Source organism: Thalassophryne amazonica, chromosome 13 (genome assembly GCF_902500255.1).
Source record: "Thalassophryne amazonica chromosome 13, fThaAma1.1, whole genome shotgun sequence".
NCBI classification, from domain to species: domain Eukaryota; kingdom Metazoa; phylum Chordata; class Actinopteri; order Batrachoidiformes; family Batrachoididae; genus Thalassophryne; species Thalassophryne amazonica.
The window spans coordinates 97,227,866-97,248,753 of NC_047115.1; the positions used below are offsets into that span (position 1 = coordinate 97,227,866).

Here is a 20,888-nt window from a genome sequence, read left to right on the forward strand (position 1 = left end):
TGGATAGATAAAGCTGGGTATCATCTGCGTAACAATGAAAATTTAAGCAATGCCGTCTAATAATACTGCCTAAGGGAAGCATGTATAAAGTGAATAAAATTGGTCCTAGCACAGAACCTTGTGGAACTCAATAATTAACCTTAGTCTGTGAAGAAGATTCCCCATTTACATGAACAAATTGTAATCTATTAGATAAATATTATTCAAACCACCGCAGCGCAGTGCCTTTAATACCTATGGCATGCTCTAATCTCTGTAATAAAATTTTATGGTCAACAGTATCAAAAGCAGCATTGCGGTCTAACAGAACAAGCACAGAGATGAGTCCACTGTCTGAGGCCATAAGAAGATCATTTGTAACCTTCACTAATGCTGTTTCTGTACTATGATGAATTCTAAAACCTGACTGAAACTCTTCAAATAGACCATTCCTCTGCAGATGATCAGTTAGCTGTTTTACAACTACCCTTTCAAGAATTTTTGAGAGAAAAGGAAGGCTGGAGATTGGCCTATAATTAGCTAAGATAGCTGGGTCAAATGATGGCTTTTTTTAATTACTGCCACCTTAAAAGCCTGTGGTACATAGCCAACTAATAAAGATAGATTGATCATATTTAAGATTAAAGCATTAATTAATGGTAGGGCTTCCTTGAGCAGCCTGGTAGGAATGGGGTCTAATAGACATGTTGATGGTTTGGAGGAAGTAACTAATGAAAATAACTCAGACAGAACAATCAGAGAGAAAGAGCCTAACCAAATACCGGCATCACTGAAAGCAGCCAAAGATAATGATATGTCTTTGGGATGGTCATGAGTAATTTTTTCTCTAATAGTTAAAATTTTATTAGCAAAGAAAGTCATGAAGTCATTACTAGTTAAAGTTAAAGGAATACTCGGCTCAATAGAGCTCTGACTCTTTGTCAGCCTGGCTACAGTGCTGAAAAGAAACCTGGGGTTGTTCTTATTTTCTTCAATTAGTGATGAGTAGTAAGATGTCCTAGCTTTACGGAGGGCTTTTTTATAGAGCAACAGACTCTTTTTCCAGGCTAAGTGAAGATCTTCTAAATTAGTGAGACGCCATTTCCTCTCCAACTTACGGGTTATCTGCGTTAAGCTGCGAGTTTGAGTTATACCACGGAGTCAGGCACTTCTGATTTAAAGGTCTCTTTTTCAGAGGAGCTACAGCATCCAAAGTTGTCTTCAATGAGGATGTAAAACTATTGACGAGATACTCTATCTCACTTACAGAGTTTAGGTAGCTACTCTGCACTGTGTTGGTATATGGCATTAGAGAACATAAAGAAGGAATCATATCCTTAAACCTAGTTACAGCGCTTTCTGAAAGACTTCTAGTGTAATGAAACTTATTCCCCACTGCTGGGTAGTCCATCAGAGTAAATGTAAATGTTATTAAGAAATGATCAGACAGAAGGGAGTTTTCAGGGAATACTGTTAAGTCTTCAATTTCCATACCATAAGTCAGAACAAGATCTAAGATATGATTAAAGTGGTGGGTGGACTCATTTACATTTTGAGCAAAGCCAATTGAGTCTAATAATAGATTAAATGCAGTGTTGAGGCTGTCATTCTCAGCATCTGTGTGGATGTTAAAATCACCCACTATCTGAGCTAAGCACTAAGTCAGACAAAAGGTCTGAAAATTCACAGAGAAACTCACAGTAACGACCAGGTGGACGATAGATAATAACAAATAAAACTGTTTTTTGGGACTTCCAATTTGGATGGACAAGACTAAGAGTCAAGCTTTCAAATGAATTAAAGCTCTGTCTGGGTTTTTGATTAATTAATAAGCTGGAATGGAAGATTGCTGCTAACCCTCCGCCTCGGCCCGTGCTAAACTAACATATTCATCCTGTAACCAGGTTTCTGTAAGGCAGAATAAATCAATATGTTGATCAATTATTATATCATTTACCAACAGGGACTTAGAAGAGAGAGACCTAATGTTTAATAGACCACATTTAACTGTTTTAGTCTGTGATGCAGTTGAAGGTGCTATATTATTTTTTCTTTTTGAATTTTTATGCTTAAATAGATTTTTGCTGGTTATTGGTAGTCTGGGAGCAGACACCGTCTCTACGGGGATGGGGTAATGAGGGGATGGCAGGAGGATAGAAGCTGCAGAGAGGTGTGTAAGACTACAACTCTGCTTCCTGGTCCCAAACCTGGATAGTCACGGTTTGGAGGATTTAACAAAATTGGCCAGATTTCTAGAAATGAGAGCTGCTCCATCCAAAGTGGGACGGATGCCATCTCTCCTAACAAGACCAGGTTTTCCCCAGAAGCTTTGCCAATTATCTATGAAGCCCACCTCATTTTTTGGACACCACTCAGACAGCCAGCAATTCAACGAGAACATGCGGCTAAACATGTCACTCCCGGTCCGATGGTCTGTTAGAAAAGTATCCGACCTTATTATTTTTTTCAAAAACCATATGGATTTGAATCACGTGTGATTACATCAGACATGCTTGAACGCTTGTGGGCATGCAATAGTTTTTTCACGCCTGTCAGTTACGTCATTCGCCTGTGGGCAGTCTTTGAGTGAGGAGTCGCCCACCCTCTTGTCGTTTTTTCATTGTTTAGGAATGGCTCAGAGACTGCTGCTTTGTTTGATCAAAATTTTTTCAAAAACTGTAAGGCACAACTGAGTGGACACCATTCGATAAATTCAGCTGGTTTTCGGTAAAAATTTTAACGGCTGATGAGAGATTTTGGTCTGTAAGTGTCACTTTAAGGACGGCCCACGGCGCCTGACGGCAATCTGCGCTCCGAGGTGGCGTCGTCTCGCTGTTTCAAGCTGAAAACTTCCACATTTCAGGCTCTGTTCACCCAGGTCGTCGTGAGAGAACAGACAAGTTTCAGAAGAGGTCAGCATGAGGAGTTTATGCGGACATTCCACTGTTAAAGGAAATTTTGTAATGAAAGAACGTGCGGGCAGATTCGCATGTCGGGCCGGACCCGATCGCGGGGGGTCGCGACAGGAAAAACACCTCCATTGGAAACCTTAACGGACAAGTTGGAACATGCCCAGCTGTTAAACAATTTCTCAGATACTCACTTGTTGAAAGTCATCAAAAGTCGCCTGAATTTTACAAATGGTTTTCAACATGGAGGTGTTTTTGCTGTCGCGGCGCAGACGGATTTGCGTCGTCGTCACGGACCGACTTGGCGAATTTGCCCGCATGTTCTTTCATTACAAAATCTCCTTTAACAGTGGAATGTCCGCATAAACTCCTCATGCCGACTTCTTCTGAAACTTCTCTGTTCTCTGACAATGTCCTGGGTGAACAGAGCCTGAAATGTGGAAGTTTTCAGCTTGAAACAGCCAGACGGACGCCACCTCCGACCGCGCCGCGCCGATCCGCTTTGTGAGCTGTCCTTAAAGTGACAGAAACTCCACAATCTCTCATCAGCCTTTAAACTTTTCACCGAGAACCAGCTGAATTTCTCAAATAGTGTCCACTCGGATATCCCTCACAGGTCCTGAAAAAATTTTGATAAAGCAATGCGCGCCGTCTCCAGCAGCGTCTCAGACAAAGGATTTCAGCCGAGAGAGCTGGACCAGTGCTCACTCAAAGCCTGCCCACAGGCGAATGACGTCACCGACATGCGTGAAAAAACTCACGCATGCGCACAAGGGTTCAAGCATGTTTGGTGTAATCGCACGTGATTCAAATCCATATAGTTTTTTTTTTATTTTTTTTTTATAAAACTGCCGGTTAGTTTTCTAATAGACCTCGTATACACACACACACACACGCACGCACGCATCCAATACTTAAAACATTGTTTTGATTTTAACAGGCTGTGTTCCTGCAGATGCACTAAACTTTCTCAGGGCTGCTGCTTTTACCGTGACTGTATCAAAAATAACAGTTATCACTTAAAAACGAGTCAACAGAACACGACATCACACTTATGTTTACCTTGATATTAATCTGTGCCTCAGTTCTTAACGTTAGCAGCTACATTCCATTCAAGCGTGCGCTGGGAGACGCTTCTAATAGCCACATCACCGCTGTCGGAAACACACGAGTACTTTGTTTTTCGGAAGTCTCCGTAGCTGTTTGTTGTGAACGCCATATACTTTGAAACTGGTCAAGGAAGTGCACAAAGTAATCCCGTTGGATCCTCGGATGGTCACGATTTGTTTGGTTGAATTGTTACGATTTTGCCGTGACATGTCCTTTAATCGAACCCCTACCCCAATCTTAATCAAACCCAAACCTACACCCAAACCCTGTAGTTTTTGTCCTGAAAAAGGAAGTGATTCTTCAGAAGCAGAACACAACAGCTTTGTTGTGTACATGAAGAAAGTCAAGACACACACTAACCTTTTCGATGTTGCCATAAAGGCAAAAGAGGTTAAAGATGCGTGTGCAGTTCATCTTGGATGGATGGAGGCCACTGACCATAGCAACAGAGCTCGAGGCGTGGCCAGAGTATGAAGATAATGACTGGGGCAGAGGGTAGGACACCATGTCTGGGATGTCCACTGAGGTCAGTTTGTACCTGCTGTTGCCCGGCAGAGGCAGCAGGGGGCATGGAGGACCTGAGGACACAAGACACCATGAGTTCTTCTGATGTTGCTGTCCATGATCAGCCTAGTAGACCTCACTGTGTTATTTTCATTGCTTATACTTGTGGGTGCACTGCTTTCATCTGAGACAACAAGACCAGCCAGAGGTACGAGTATGAACAACTTCACAAACTACATCAGTGGTTCGAAACCCTCTTGATTAACTGAGCACTGAGCTAATCAACGTTTTGTAGAGCAGGGACACATGTAAAACGTGTGGGTTGGGGGTCCCTGAGGACCAGGGATGAGAAGAACTGATCTACACCACAGGAAGCCTCAAAAATATCATTTTTTACTGCTGGTTCACAAAACAATGGCTCATTCATCTGAGAAACACTGCTCTGCTCAAAACAAGGCTCTCATTTCTTTTTCACAAAAAGTTGAGATGATAATGAGAAATGCAAAAAAAAAAAGAAATCAATATTTACATTCACTTTGACTTATATTTCAGTTCAGACAAGATGAACCCAAGATATTTCATGTTTTTTCTGGTCAACTTCATTTAATTTCATAATATTGATCCATATTCCTGCATTTCAGGCCTGCAGCACATTCCAAGAAAAGCTGGAACGAGGACAATTTTGGTCTCGTAATGAAGTAAAAATATATAAATGAAAAAATAAATAATGATGTTATTCAAACAGACGACTGCAATCATGATTTGGTACAAAAGCAGTGAGTATCCACCAAAGGATGAGTCAGAGGATCAAAGATGGGAAGAGTATCTTATTTTGTTAACAAATCTGTGACAAAATGAGTGAAATGTTACTTAAAGATTGGAAGAGTTTTCTGTGTTTCTCCCTCTACAGTGCATAACATCATTAAACCAGGAATCTGGAGGAATTTTAGTGCCTAAGGGCAAAGACCTGAAGTGAACACCCGTGAACTCTGATCCCTCAGACTGCATGGTCAGTCAGTCATGAATAGCTGATATACCCACATGGGCAAAGGATTACTTTGGGAAGCATTTGTCATATGGAGCTACATTCACAAATGCCATTTATAACTTTACTGTGCAAAAAACAAATAAATAAATAAATAAATCCCTTCGGCTCCACCCTTGTTTGCATTTGGAGTCGCCCCACAAATCTGAGGTGGATCTGCATGTTGAATTGGAATTTTTTTTTTTTTACACCGGATGCCCTTCCTGACACAACTCTGTTACTGGGACAAATGTGGCAGGGATGGGATTTGAACCGGGAGAAGTGCATTAACCACTTGACCACCACCCCTGCCACACTGTGTAAAAAAGAGGCCTTATTTTAAACTTGTCCAGAAGAATTCTCTGGACTCAGAGGCATCTGGGTTGGACAGTCGAAACACATATTGTCATCAGACAAATCAGTATTCCAGATCTTTTTTTTTTTTTTTTTTTTTTTGGTGGAAGAAATGGACACTGTTTTGTTTTGTTTTTTTGGTGGAAGAAATGGACATTGTGTATGTTTTTTTTGGTGGAAGAAATGGACATTGTGTTTTTGTTTTTTGGTGGAAGAAATGGACATTGTGTTTTGTTTTGTTTTTTTGGTGGAAGAAATGGACATTGTGTTTTTGTTTTGGTTTTTTTGGTGGAAGAAATGGACATTGTGTTTTTGTTTTGGTTCTTTTGGTGGAAGAAATGGACATTGTTTTGTTTTGTTTTTTGGGTGGAAGAAATGGACATTGTTGTTTTGTTTTGTTTTTTGGGTGGAAGAAATGGACATTGTTGTTTTGTTTGGTGGAAGAAATGGACATTGTTGTTTTGTTTTGTTTGGTGGAAGAAATGGACATTGTTGTTTTGTTTTGTTTGGTGGAAGAAATGGACATTGTGTTTTGTTTTGTTTGGTGGAAGAAATGGACATTGTTTTGTTTTGTTTGTTAGGTGGAAGAAATGGACATTGTTTTGTTTTTTGGGTGGAAGAAATGGACATTGTTTTGTTTTTTGGGTGGACGAAATGGACATTGTTTTGTTTTGTTTTTTGGGTGGACGAAATGGACATTGTTGTTTTGTTTTTTGGGTGGAAGAAATGGACATTGTTGTTTTGTTTTGTTTTTTGGGTGGAAGAAATGGACATTGTTGTTTTGTTTTGTTTTTTGGGTGGAAGAAATGGACATTGTGTTTTTGTTTGGTTTGGTGGAAGAAATGGACATTGTTTTGTTTTGTTTTGTTTGTTAGGTGGAAGAAATGGACATTGTTTTGTTTTGTTTTTTGGGTGGAAGAAATGGACATTGTTGTTTTGTTTTGTTTTTTGGGTGGAAGAAATGGACATTGTTGTTTTGTTTTGTTTTTTGGGTGGAAGAAATGGACATTGTGTTTTTGTTTTGTTTGTTAGGTGGAAGAAATGGACATTGTGTTTTTGTTTTTTGGGTGGAAGAAATGGACATTGTTGTTTTGTTTTGTTTTTTGGGTGGAAGAAATGGACATTGTTGTTTTGTTTTGTTTTTTGGGTGGAAGAAATGGACATTGTTGTTTTGTTTTGTTTTTTGGGTGGAAGAAATGGACATTGTGTTTTTGTTTGGTTTGGTGGAAGAAATGGACATTGTTTTGTTTTGTTTGTTAGGTGGAAGAAATGGACATTGTTTTGTTTTGTTTTTTGGGTGGAAGAAATGGACATTGTTGTTTTGTTTTGTTTTTTGGGTGGAAGAAATGGACATTGTGTTTTTGTTTTGTTTGTTAGGTGGAAGAAATGGACATTGTGTTTTTGTTTTTTGGGTGGAAGAAATGGACATTGTTGTTTTGTTTTGTTTTTTGGGTGGAAGAAATGGACATTGTTGTTTTGTTTTGTTTTTTGGGTGGAAGAAATGGACATTGTTGTTTTGTTTTGTTTTTTGGGTGGAAGAAATGGACATTGTTGTTTTTGTTTGGTTTTTTTGGTGGAAGAAATGGACATTGTGTTTTTGTTTGGTTTTTTTGGTGGAAGAAATGGACATTGTGTTTTTGTTTTTTGGGTGGAAGAAATGGACATTGTTTTGTTTTTTGGGTGGAAGAAATGGACATTGTTTTGTTTTTTGGGTGGAAGAAATGGACATTGTTGTTTTGTTTGGTGGAAGAAATGGACATTGTGTTTTGTTTGGTTTTGTGGGTGGAAGAAATGGACATTGTGTTTTTGTTTGGTTTTTTGGGTGGAAGAAATGGACATTGTGTTTTTGTTTTTTGGGTGGAAGAAATGGACATTGTGTTTTTGTTTTTTGGGTGGAAGAAATGGACATTGTGTTTTTGTTTTGTTTGTTAGGTGGAAGAAATGGACATTGTGTTTTTGTTTTGTTTGTTAGGTGGAAGAAATGGACATTGTGTTTTTGTTTTGTTTTTTGGGTGGAAGAAATGGACATTGTTTTGTTTTGTTTTTTGGGTGGAAGAAATGGACATTGTGTTTTTGTTTTGTTTTTTGGGTGGAAGAAATGGACATTGTGTTTTTGTTTTGTTTGTTAGGTGGAAGAAATGGACAGTGTTTTTGTTTTTTGGGTGGAAGAAATGGACATTGTTTTGTTTTGTTTTTTGGGTGGAAGAAATGGACATTGTTTTGTTTTGTTTTTTGGGTGGAAGAAATGGACATTGTTGTTTTGTTTTGTTTGGTGGAAGAAATGGACATTGTTGTTTTGTTTTGTTTGGTGGAAGAAATGGACATTGTGTTTTGTTTGGTTTTTTGGGTGGAAGAAATGGACATTGTGTTTTTGTTTGGTTTTTTGGGTGGAAGAAATGGACATTGTTTTGTTTTTTGGGTGGAAGAAATGGACATTGTTTTGTTTTTTGGGTGGAAGAAATGGACATTGTTTTGTTTTTTGGGTGGAAGAAATGGACATTGTTGTTTTGTTTTGTTTGGTGGAAGAAATGGACATTGTGTTTTGTTTGGTTTGGTGGAAGAAATGGACATTGTGTTTTTGTTTGGTTTTTTGGGTGGAAGAAATGGACATTGTGTTTTTGTTTTGTTTGTTAGGTGGAAGAAATGGACATTGTGTTTTTGTTTTGTTTGTTAGGTGGAAGAAATGGACATTGTTTTGTTTTGTTTTTTGGGTGGAAGAAATGGACATTGTTGTTTTGTTTTGTTTTTTGGGTGGAAGAAATGGACATTGTGTTTTTGTTTTGTTTTTTGGGTGGAAGAAATGGACATTGTGTTTTTGTTTTTTGGGTGGAAGAAATGGACATTGTTTTGTTTTGTTTTTTGGGTGGAAGAAATGGACATTGTTGTTTTGTTTTTTGGGTGGAAGAAATGGACATTGTTGTTTTGTTTTGTTTTTTGGGTGGAAGAAATGGACATTGTGTTTTTGTTTGGTTTGGTGGAAGAAATGGACATTGTGTTTTTGTTTGTTTTTTTGGTGGAAGAAATGGACATTGTGTTTTTGTTTGGTTTTTTTGGTGGAAGAAATGGACATTGTGTTTTTGTTTGGTTTTTTTGGTGGAAGAAATGGACATTGTGTTTTTGTTTTTTGGGTGGAAGAAATGGACATTGTGTTTTTTTTTGGGGTGGAAGAAATGGACATTGTGGGGTTTTTTTGGGTGGAAGAAATGGACATTGTGTTTTTGTTTTGTTTGGTGGAAGAAATGGACATTGTGTTTTTGTTTTGTTTGGTGGAAGAAATGGACATTGTGTTTTTCTTTGGTGGAAGAAATGGACATTGTGTTTTTCTTTGGTGGAAGAAATGGACATTGTGTTTTTGGTTTTTCTTTGGTGGAAGAAATGGACATTGTGTTTTTGGTTTTTCTTTGGTGGAAGAAATGGACATTGTGTTTTTGGTTTTTTTGGTGGAAGAAATGGACATTGTGTTTTTGTTTGGTTTTTTTGGTGGAAGAAATGGACATTGTGTTTTTGTTTTTGGTGGAAGAAATGGACATTGTGGTTTTTGTTTTTGGTGGAACAAATGGACATTGTGGTTTTGTTTTTGGTGGAACAAATGGACATTGTGGTTTTGTTTTTGGTGGAACAAATGGACATTGTGTTTTGTTTTTTTGGTGGAACAAATGGACATTGTGTTTTGTTTTTTTGGTGGAACAAATGGACATTGTGTTTTGTTTTGTTTTTTTGGTGGAACAAATGGACATTGTGTTTTTTTTGGTGGAACAAATGGACATTGTGTTTTTTTTGGTGGAAGAAATGGACATTGTGTTTTTTTTGGTGGAACAAATGGACATTGTTTTTTTTTTTTGGTGGAAGAAATGGACATTGTGGGTTTTTTTTGGTGGAACAAATGGACATTGTGTTTCTTGTTTTTGTTTTTTTTTGGTGGAACAAATGGACATTGTGTTTCTTGTTTTGTTTTGTTTTTTGGTGGAACAAATGGACATTGTGTTTCTTGTTTTTGGTTTTTCTTTGGTGGAAGAAATGGACATTGTGTTTTTGGTTTTTTTGGTGGAAGAAATGGACATTGTGTTTTTGTTTGGTTTTTTTGGTGGAAGAAATGGACATTGTGTTTTTGTTTTTGGTGGAAGAAATGGACATTGTGGTTTTTGTTTTTGGTGGAACAAATGGACATTGTGGTTTTGTTTTTGGTGGAACAAATGGACATTGTGGTTTTGTTTTTGGTGGAACAAATGGACATTGTGTGTTTTTTTTTTGGTGGAACAAATGGACATTGTGTTTTTTTTTGGTGGAACAAATGGACATTGTGGTTTTTTTTGGTGGAACAAATGGACATTGTGTTTCTTGTTTTGTTTTTTGGTGGAAGAAATGGACATTGTGGTTTTTTTTGGTGGAACAAATGGACATTGTGGTTTTTTTTGGTGGAACAAATGGACATTGTGTTTTTTTGGTGGAACAAATGGACACTGTGTTTCTTGTTTTGTTTTTTGGTGGAAGAAATGGACATTGTGGTTTTTTTTTTGGTGGAACAAATGGACATTGTGTTTCTTGTTTTGTTTTTTGGTGGAAGAAATGGACATTGTGGTTTTGTTTTTGATTTTTTTTTGGTGGAAGAAATGTACACTGTGGTTTTGCTTTTGATTTTTTTTGGTGGAAGAAATGCACACTGTGGTTTTGTTTTTGATTTTTTTTGGTGGAAGAAATGCACACTGTGGTTTTGTTTTTGATTTTTTTTGGTGGAAGAAATGCACACTGTGGTTTTGTTTTTGATTTTTTTTGGTGGAAGAAATGCACACTGTGGTTTTGTTTTTGATTTTTTTTTGGTGGAAGAAATGCACACTGTGGTTTTGTTTTTGATTTTTTTTGGTGGAAGAAATGCACACTGTGGTTTTGTTTTTGATTTTTTTTTGGTGGAAGAAATGCACACTGTGGTTTTGTTTTTGATTTTTTTTTGGTGGAAGAAATGTACACTGTGGTTTTGTTTTTGATTTTTTTTGGTGGAAGAAATGCACACTGTGGTTTTGTTTTTGATTTTTTTTTGGTGGAAGAAATGTACACTGTGGTTTTGTTTTTGATTTTTTTTGGTGGAAGAAATGCACACTGTGGTTTTGTTTTTGATTTTTTTTGGTGGAAGAAATGCACACTGTGGTTTTGTTTTTGATTTTTTTTGGTGGAAGAAATGCACACTGTGGTTTTGTTTTTGATTTTTTTTTGGTGGAAGAAATGCACACTGTGGTTTTGTTTTTGATTTTTTTTGGTGGAAGAAATGCACACTGTGGTTTTGTTTTTGATTTTTTTTTTTGGTGGAAGAAATGCACACTGTGGTTTTGTTTTTGATTTTTTTTTTGGTGGAAGAAATGCACACTGTGGTTTTGTTTTTGATTTTTTTTGGTGGAAGAAATGTACACTGTGTGCTCCAGACCAAGGAGAAAATGGACCTTTTACCAGCCACAAGACCAAAAGCCAGAGTCTGTCATGTCAGGAGATGTGTCAGTGCCCTTGGCAAAGGTACCGTACAGACCTACAGACTGTAACCGTTCAACATGAAATTCAAATTCATTATGATCCTGGTTCATTCTGTTGTGTTTTAATGGTTCAACATCAAATCACCCGGAATGTTTCATTTGCTTTGAAACGTTTTGTGACATACTGAGTCTTCATTAAATCAAGCTTGTGATATCTTCCTTTATATATGGACTCTGGAACAGGATTCTGAACATGTTTTGAAATATTCTGGAACAGTATTTTGAGTTAGTATCACTAAACTGTACAACAGACAAAAAGCTGTGGCACTATCCCCAGCCACGTGTTCCATCTGTTCTTTAATTCTGCCTTTAGTGTTCCGTTCTGTTGTATATTTTGTGTCGTTTTTGCCCACATAGTGGTATCATGTTTCTCCTGCAGTTGCTAATTTATCCAGTTTTACAAGAGCTGTTTGTAACGTTTGACAGTTAGACAGAATCCACAAACTGAAAGTCCACAAAGCAAACAAACAGAGATGAACAGCAGCCACTCTCCTTCTGATCAAAGCAGCATGTTTTCTTCTTTTCATAAAATAATTCTGCTCCTCAGCTACATGTTCCAGTTTGCAAGGAAGGTTCTGGTTCTGTCAGCTTGTGGCTCGATCAGTCTGAACAGAATGTGGGTTTTTATCTTACCGTAGCCGTTATCACTGAAGGATGATGGGTGTTCTCCCAGTATGGCCTGTCTGTGGCGGCCTTTTCCACGCTCTGAAACACACACACACACACACACGCACAGAATCAGAGTGTGCGGGTTGATTAGAGACAGTGAATCCAAAACAAATCTGCATCTGTTTCAAACTAAATGCCTCGAACGCTGATACAGACCAGATTCAAATCAACTCCACAACAAAGCTGCTCCATATAAAGTGGGGTCACAAACTCGCGGCTCTGGAGGTACATATGGCTCTTTACCCCCAAGAGGCTCATCCTAGTTTTGATAACAGTCTAGTTTTTTTCCCTCCTGAGCTGCAGCTTCATTTAAGCTGAAAATCTCAGAAGTTTTCAAGTGTTCAGAAAGATGCTGTATTGTCACTGTCAGGCCACCAATCAGACGGAGAGCCCTCACCAAGGAAAGAACTTTGCTTTTGGACAGATACTACATTCCTGCTGATGGTGAGTACTTTTTATTGCCATACATCAGGACATGTGAGACGGACCCATCACGGAGTGGAGTGCGGGGAGCCACACACACACACACAATATTTTATATATAAAAACGCAGCCCCACTTATCTCTCGCTCCACTTCCCCTACCGGCACAGTACCAATGTTACTGACACATTTACAGTATGTTCAGTGTGCAGGAAATTATGCAGAATTTATATGACAACAATGATGTCAGTTGATGCATTAAGCATCGTCCCAGACAATATAATCAAAATCAATTAAAAATAAGGATGTATCAATAAAGACCTGATCTGGAGAAACTCTGTAGTGACGTTCAGAAACAGTAATCACATTAAGCAGGTGAGAACACCAACCTTTAGCAGGCCATTATTTTGTGAAAATATACTTATTTTAGACCGAGCTAGTTGATTGCTGTATGTGGCTGGGGGGGGGGGGGGGGACAGAAGATGACATCACACCGAAATTAACTTTAATCATGATAAAAATACATTGTACTTTTTTTTTTTTTTAGAGTAGTTGTGTAATTTCAAATAAGCAACATATACAACCACTAAACCAAAAAATGTTGGGAAGTTATAGAAAATGTATATTAAAACACACACACACACACACACACAAAACCAAGAATGTAGTGATTCTTACATTTATTTTGACTTCTGTTTCATTGCAGACAGTAGGAACCCAAATAATTTAATGTTTTGGTTTTTTTTTTCCTAGCCAACTTTCCTGTATTTTAGGCCTGAAACACACAAAGAATAAAATAAGTGAGACGGGTACAATTTAGGGCTACTCATGAGGTAAAAAAAAAAAAATATATATATATATATATATATATATACGAGGTCTCTTAGATAATAAACCGACCCTTTTATTATTTTTTTTTAACTATATGGATTTGAATGACATGCGATTACACCAATCATGCTTGAACCCTCGTGCGCATGCGTGAGTTTTTTCACGCGTGTCGGTGACGTCATTTCCCTGTGGGCAGGCCTTGAGTGAGATGTGGTCCCGCCCTCTCGGCTGAATTCCTTTGTTTCACACGCTGCTCGAGACGGCGCGCGTTGCTTTATCAAAATTTTTTCTGGACCTGTGAGGAATATCCGAGTGGACACTATTCGAGAAATTAAGCTGGTTTTCTGTGAAAAGTTTAACGGCTGATGAGAGATTATGGGGTGTTTCTGTCGGTGTAAGGACTTCCCACGGAGCGGGACGTCCTGCAGCGCTTCCAGGCGCTGTCGTCGGCCTGTTTCGAGCTTAAAACATCCTAATTTAAGGCTTAATTCGCCCAGGACATCGTGAGAGAACAGAGAAGATTCAGAAGAGGCCGGCATGAGGAATTTATGCGGACATTCCACTGTTTAAGGACATTTTTTTAATGAAAGACGTACGCGCAAATTCGCCGAGTCATTTCCGTGACGACTCGGCAAATCTGTGTGCGCCGCGACAGGAAAAACACCTCCGTGTTGAAAACCATTTGTAGAATTCAGGCGGATTTTAATGGCTTTCAACAAGTGAGTAACTGAGAAATTGTTTAACAGCTTGGGCATGTTCCAACTTGCCCGTTAAGATTTCCAATGGAGGTGTTTTTCCTCTCGCGACCCCCCGCGGTCGGGTCCAGCCCGACATGCGACTCTGCCCGCATGTTCTTTCATTACAAAATGACCGTTAACAATGGAATGTCCGAATAAACTCCTCATGCCGACTTCTTCTGAAAGTTCTCTGTTCTCTGACGACTTACTGCGTCAACAGAGCCTGAAATGTGGAAGTTTTCAACTTGAAACGGCGAGACGCTGCCGCCTCGAAGCGCAGATCGCCGTCAGGCGCCGTGGACCGTCCTTAAAGCGACACTACCAGACCAAAATCTCTCAGCCGTTAAAATTTTTACCGAAAACCAGCTGAATTTATTGAATGGTGTCCACTAAGTTGTACCTTACAGTTTTGAAAACATTTTTATCAAACAAAGCAACAGTCTCTGAGCCATTCCTAAACAATGAAAAAAATCGACGAGCGGGTGGACGACTCCTCACTCAAAGACTGCCCACAGGCGAATGACGTAACCGACAGGCGTGAAAAAACTCTCGCATGCCCACGAGGGTTCAAGCATGTCTGATGTAATCACACGTGATTCAAATCCATATGGTTTTTGAAAAAATAATAAGGTCGGATACTTTTCTAATAGACCTTGTATATATATATATATATATACACACACACACTCAACAAAAATATAAACACAACACTTTTGGTTTTGCTCCCATTTTGTATGAGATGAACTCAAAGATCTAAAACTTTTTCCACATACACAATATCACCATTTCCCTCAAATATTGTTCACAAACCAGTCTAAATCTGTGATAGTGAGCACTTCTCCTTTGCTGAGATAATCCATCCCACCTCACAGGTGTGCCATATCAAGATGCTGATTAGACACCATGATTAGTGCACAGGTGTGCCTTAGACTGCCCACAATAAAAGGCCACTCTGAAAGGTGCAGTTTTGTTTTATTGGGGGGGGGATACCAGTCAGTATCTGGTGTGACCACCATTTGCCTCATGCAGTGCAACACATCTCCTTCGCATAGAGTTGATCAGGTTGTCAATTGTGGCCTGTGGAATGTTGGTCCACTCCTCTTCAATGGCTGTGCGAAGTTGCTGGATATTGGCAGGAACTGGTACATGCTGTCGTATACGCTGGTCCAGAGCATCCCAAACATGCTCAATGGGTGACATGTCCGGTGAGTATGCCGGCCATGCAAGAACTGGGACATTTTCAGCTTCCAAAAATTGTGTACAGATCCTTGCAACATGGGGCCGTGCATTATCCTGCTGCAACATGAGGTGATGTTCTTGGATGTATGGCACAACAATGGGCCTCAGGATCTCGTCACGGTATCTCTGTGCATTCAAAATGCCATCAATAAAATGCACCTGTGTTCTTCGTCCATAACAGACGCCTGCCCATACCATAACCCCACCGCCACCATGGGCCACTTGATCCACAACACTGACATCAGAAAACCGCTCACCCACACACGCTGTCTGCCATCTGCCCTGAATAGTGTGAACCGGGATTCATCCGTGAAGAGAACACCTCTCCAACGTGCCAAACGCCAGCGAATGTGAGCATTTGCCCACTCAAGTCGGTTACAACGACGAACTGGAGTCAGGTCGAGACCCCGATGAGGACAACGAGCATGCAGATGAGCTTCCCTGAGACGGTTTCTGACAGTTTGTGCAGAAATTCTTTGGTTATGCAAACCGATTGTTTCAGCAGCTGTCTGAGTGGCTGGTCTCAGACGATCTTGGAGGTGAACATGCTGGATGTGGAGGTCCTGGGCTGGTGTGGTTACACGTGGTCTGCGGTTGTGAGGCTGGTTGGATGTACTGCCAAATTCTCTGAAACGCCTTTGGAGATGGCTTATGGTAGAGAAATGAACATTCAATACACGAGCAACAGCTCTGGTTGACATTCCTGCTGTCAGCATGCCAATTGCACGCTCCCTCAAATCTTGCGACATCTGTGGCATTGTGCTGTGTGATAAAACTGCACCTTTCAGAGTGGCCTTTTATTGTGGGCAGTCTAAGGCACACCTGTGCACTAATCATGGTGTCTAATCAGCATCTTGATATGGCACACCTGTGAGGTGGGATGGATTATCTCAGCAAAGGAGAAGTGCTCACTATCACAGATTTCGACTGGTTTGTGAACAATATTTGAGGGAAATGGTGATATTGTGTATGTGGAAAAAGTTTTAGATCTTTGAGTTCATCTCATACAAAATGGGAGCAAAACCAAAAGTGTTGCGTTTATATTTTTGTTGAGTGTGTATATATATACGAGGGCTGTCCATAAAGTATAGGTCCTTTTTATTTTTTTCAAAAACTATATGGATTTCATTCATATGTTTTTACGTCAGACATGCTTGCACCCTCGTGCGCATGCGTGAGTTTTTCCATGCCTGTCGGTGACGTCATTCGCCTGTGAGCACTCCTTGTGGGAGGAGTCGTCCAGCCCCTCGTCGGAATTCCTTTGTCTGAGAAGTTGCTGAGAGACTGGCGCTTTGTTTGATCAAAATTTTTTCTAAACCTGTGAGACACATCGAAGTGGACACGGTTCGAAAAATTAAGCTGGTTTTCAGTGAAAATTTTAACAGCTGATGAGAGATTTTGAGGTGATTCTGTCGCTTTAAGGACTTTTCACGGTGCGAGACGTCGCGCTGCGCTCTCAGGCAGCGTCGTCAGCCTGTTTCAAGCTTAAAACCTCCACATTTCAGGCTCTATTGATCCAGGACGTCGTGAGAGAACAGAGAAGTTTCAGAAGAATTCGGTTTCAGCATTTTATCCGGATATTCCACTGTTAAAGGATATTTTTTTAATGAAAGACGTGCGGACGGGTCCGCGCGTCGGGACACAGCCGACGCGGCGGCACAGGATAAACACTGTGTCGATAACCATTTGTTAAAATCCAGGCGGCTTTTGATGGCTTTCAGTGGAGTGAGTATATGAGAAATTGTTTATCAACTGGAGATGTTCCAACTTGTCCTCAAGGCTTCCAACAGAGGTGTTTTTCCTGTGGCGGAGCATCGAGGCGGCTGCGAGCCGACGCTGCAATCCGCCCGCAAGTCTTTCATTAAAAAAATCTCCTTTAACAGTGGAATATCCGGATAAAATGCTGAAACCGACTTCTTCTGAAACTTCTCTGTTCTCTCACGACGTCCTGGATCAATAGAGCCTGAAATGTGGAGGTTTTCAGCTTGAAACAGGCTGATGACGCTGCCTGAGAGCGCTGAGCGACGTCTCGCACCATGAAAAGTCCTTAAAGCGACAGAATCACCTCAAAATCTCTCATCAGCTGTTAAAATTTTCACTGAAAACCAGCTTAATTTTTCGAACCGTGTCCACTTCGATGTGTCTCACAGGTTTAGAAAAAATTTTGATCAAACAAAGCGCCAGTCTCTCAGCAACTTCTCAGACAAAGGAATTCCGACGAGGGGCTGGACGACTCCTCCCACAAGGAGTGCTCACAGGCGAATGACGTCACCGACAGGCGTGGAAAAACTCACGCATGCGCACGAGGGTTCAAGCATGTCTGACGTAAAAACATATGAATGAAATCCATATAGTTTTTGAAAAAAATAAAAAGGACCTATACTTTACGGACAGACCTCGTATGTATATATATATATATATATATATATATATATATATATATATATATATATATATATATATATATATATATATATATATATATATATATATATATATATATATTTTTATGGCAACATTAATGCAGGTCAGTACACTGAGATTTCAGGACAACATATGCTGCCTTCATAGTGACCTCTTTTCCAGGGACGTCCGCGTATTTTTCAGCAAGAAAATGCAAAACCACATTCTGCACACATTACACAAAGACATGGCTGGCTGCAGAAGAAGAGGGTATAGGTACTGGACTGGCCTGCCTGCAGTCCTGACCTGTCCACAATAGTTAAGTGTTCCTTCCATCCAAGCTCTTTCATGCCATGTCAAAGGGTTTGGTCCATGTCTCCCACTTGAAGCCAGTCTGATGTGTCCACTAACGAGGCCTCTTCCTCAAACCCAGGTCATGGATGGTCTGGTGAATGACAGTTGTGCAGATGTTCGATGTCTGTCACTCAGGTCATTGTCGCCAATACCTACAGTGGGAGGGTTACGTTCCTGAGGAACACTGGTAGGTCCATCGTCTCTTTCTCCAGGACTCCTCTTTGATGCAACACATTCATCGGGCACATCTGAACAGGCCTGGCCACTTGCTTGGGGTCTCGCCTTGAGGATGAGGTTCTAGCCTTTCTACCAACCTCACTGAGTCTGATTAATTGAGTGCACCTCTTCCTCCGCACAGCTGCAGCCACTTTCATATAAGTGCTCAGTCTTTATAAGACCACTTCCACTGTGAGTCAGAGCAAGATTCTAAGCATTGTGTTCTTCTGTCTATTGCGCCTTGTCCTTTTCTCTGGTTTTGATGTCAGTCTGTTATTATTGTCCTGTATATCACCTGCCCTCGACCTGTGAACTTATTATCCCGACAGATTTTTTGCCTGAGGCCTAAAGGATTTTGTCTGCCATCTATTTGAATTGTCTGGGTATGACCCAAGCTCGTTTGATGACTGACACACCCTGCCTGATGAACCAAGGGAGCCCCCTGCTTCACCACAAGTCCAACAGCAGTGAAGAGGACAGTGGGATTTAGCATTTTTGAGGATGCACAGTTTTTTGGTGAAGAGGAATTATTTTGGCTTCAAAGCCTTTGTTGACTCTTGTCTGCATTAACCTCCTTGTGAACACGGGATTCAGTTCTCTGAGACTGTGGTCCTGGTCCGGTCCTACCTTCACACCCCCCAGAAGCTGTTGTCTGTCCAATCCCTCAGTCTAACAGTTCAGAGCAAACAAAAACCTGTTAATTCATTCCAGTCAGTGTTCAGTGTGCTGCATTGGGGTTCTTATCTCTTTGGTTACAACAGTTCCAGTTCACAGCTCGATAGATGTTCTAGGCAAGAGGTCACAACCCTGTTCCTGGAGAGCACCTGCCCTGCATGTTTTCTACCTCTCCCTGTTCCACTCCCGGGCAATTAACTCTATCGGGTGTTCTCAGCCAATCAAGAGCTAGAAAACACCAATTCTATAAAAATCAAGTGACTTGAGTAGTTAAGACGTGGAAAAGATGCAGAGCAGGGGCTCTCCAGGAACAGGGTTGTGATCCCAGGTCTAGGCTATACATAGGGCTGCAAAAGCAGGACATGATTATGGATGGATGGATGAGATTTATTGTCATTATCATTACAAGTGCAACAACAACGAGATTACGTCCACACTCACATTTCCACAGACAAATAGCAATTAATCCACAATTATTACTTGTTTACTGTAATAATGGCACACATCAGAATTAAGACAACACATATACATTTGGCATTTGTTATGTGCACTAAACTTGAAACAGTCCGTTTTCCAAATTGAGGCGATGTGAGTGTGTGGTAGCTGCAGCAACTGGAGTTGCACCGCCGCCAGCTTGGGGGGAACGGGGACCTGCCGCAGCTAAAAACCGCGCAGCCCCTGCAGGGGAAGGGGTGACGTGAGCGGTGGCCGGGATGGGGTATATGATGGGGGACAGGAGGTGTGGTAAAAGGGAAAAATGGAGCATGCTTCAGTCTTTTGTCCATGTGTGAGTCTGTCTGTCCTTGTGTACTGGAGTAAGAAAGATAAGGAGGCAGCCAATCTTCCCAAGGCCAGAGAGATTCTTCTGGAGGATAAACAATGGCCATTTTATCCTTGACAGGCTGATAAGACTGTCGGGTTTGTGGTTGAGCAGTGAAAACACTTTTCTAGCTTCACATGAACAAACCAAAACCCAATTATGAAAAATTCCCCGGCCTCTGAAATCTTCTCCTGCAAGGCACGCATTTGCTCCGAGATGTTGTCCAATTTGCGTCTAAAACAAGCCACAAATACAGATAAATTGCAGCACATTTCCTGTTACTAATGATCACACAATTATTTTTGAATACAAGTTAAGGGGGTCTGATTGCTTGGGAAATACATTTCTAGCACTTACAGGTAAGGTTAAAACATTCTATTGTTTTACTATAGACAGGTTACAGATATTTCTCAAAAGAACAGACATACATTTTGAAAAATTCATTTCAGAAATGCAGTAAACTGTTTGATAGGGTTTGAGTATTCAAACAAAAAAGTGGGCAGAAAGTCAGGAAAAGAATATTTTGTCAACAGTAATCTACAGTTTTCTCAATCACTCATTTTGGTAGGTAAGCAAATCTCTGAAGTCTTTACACTTTTGTGAAATGCAGTGGTGGGCACAGTTCTGCTAATCTGCTAACCGCTAATTATTGAAGCTAACTTTTTTATTAGCAGATTAACTTTTCAGCTAACTTCAAAAACCATCAGTGGACTAATTACCTTCCGATAACTTTTAGAACGCTAACGTTTTTTTTACATAGTTAGTAACATTTAGTAACTCCTATGTATTTTGCACCAGTGAGGCAGCTAAGAGGAGCTGAGCTCAACTCTACCCCAGCAGAAGGGCCATGGCCACCAGGCTGCTACAAAAAAAACAAAAGTCATTACCCTTCACAGCATACAGTGGTCCAACCGTGAGGCCAAAGGCCTCAAAAGGAAAGCAGGTTTGACTTGTGGTTTTGATTTATAAACCAAATTAATCTGGATAGTTTAATTGCATTAATGTCAACTCTGTCATTTGTACAAAGTCAAATTATAAAACATATCTTTTAATTTTAAAATAATGCACTAATTCTGAAGTTTTGAACATTAACACACAGAAATGCCAAACTGCATTATGGGTA

The 20,888-nt window shown here is 40.1% G+C and overlaps 1 protein-coding gene across 1 annotated transcript in view; it reads right to left on the minus strand.

Annotated features, from left to right (window-relative positions):
- The window catches only part of LOC117523216 (heterogeneous nuclear ribonucleoprotein L-like), a 203,418-nt gene that overhangs the window by 39,085 nt on the left and 143,445 nt on the right, over positions 1–20,888 (minus strand). Inside the window, exons 8-9 of the mRNA XM_034184670.1 lie at positions 12,033–12,104; positions 4,359–4,576 (exon numbers count right to left, since the gene is read on the minus strand). Coding sequence (XP_034040561.1) covers positions 4,359–4,576; positions 12,033–12,104 — 290 coding nt within the window. The remainder of the gene's footprint in view (positions 1–4,358; positions 4,577–12,032; positions 12,105–20,888) is intronic.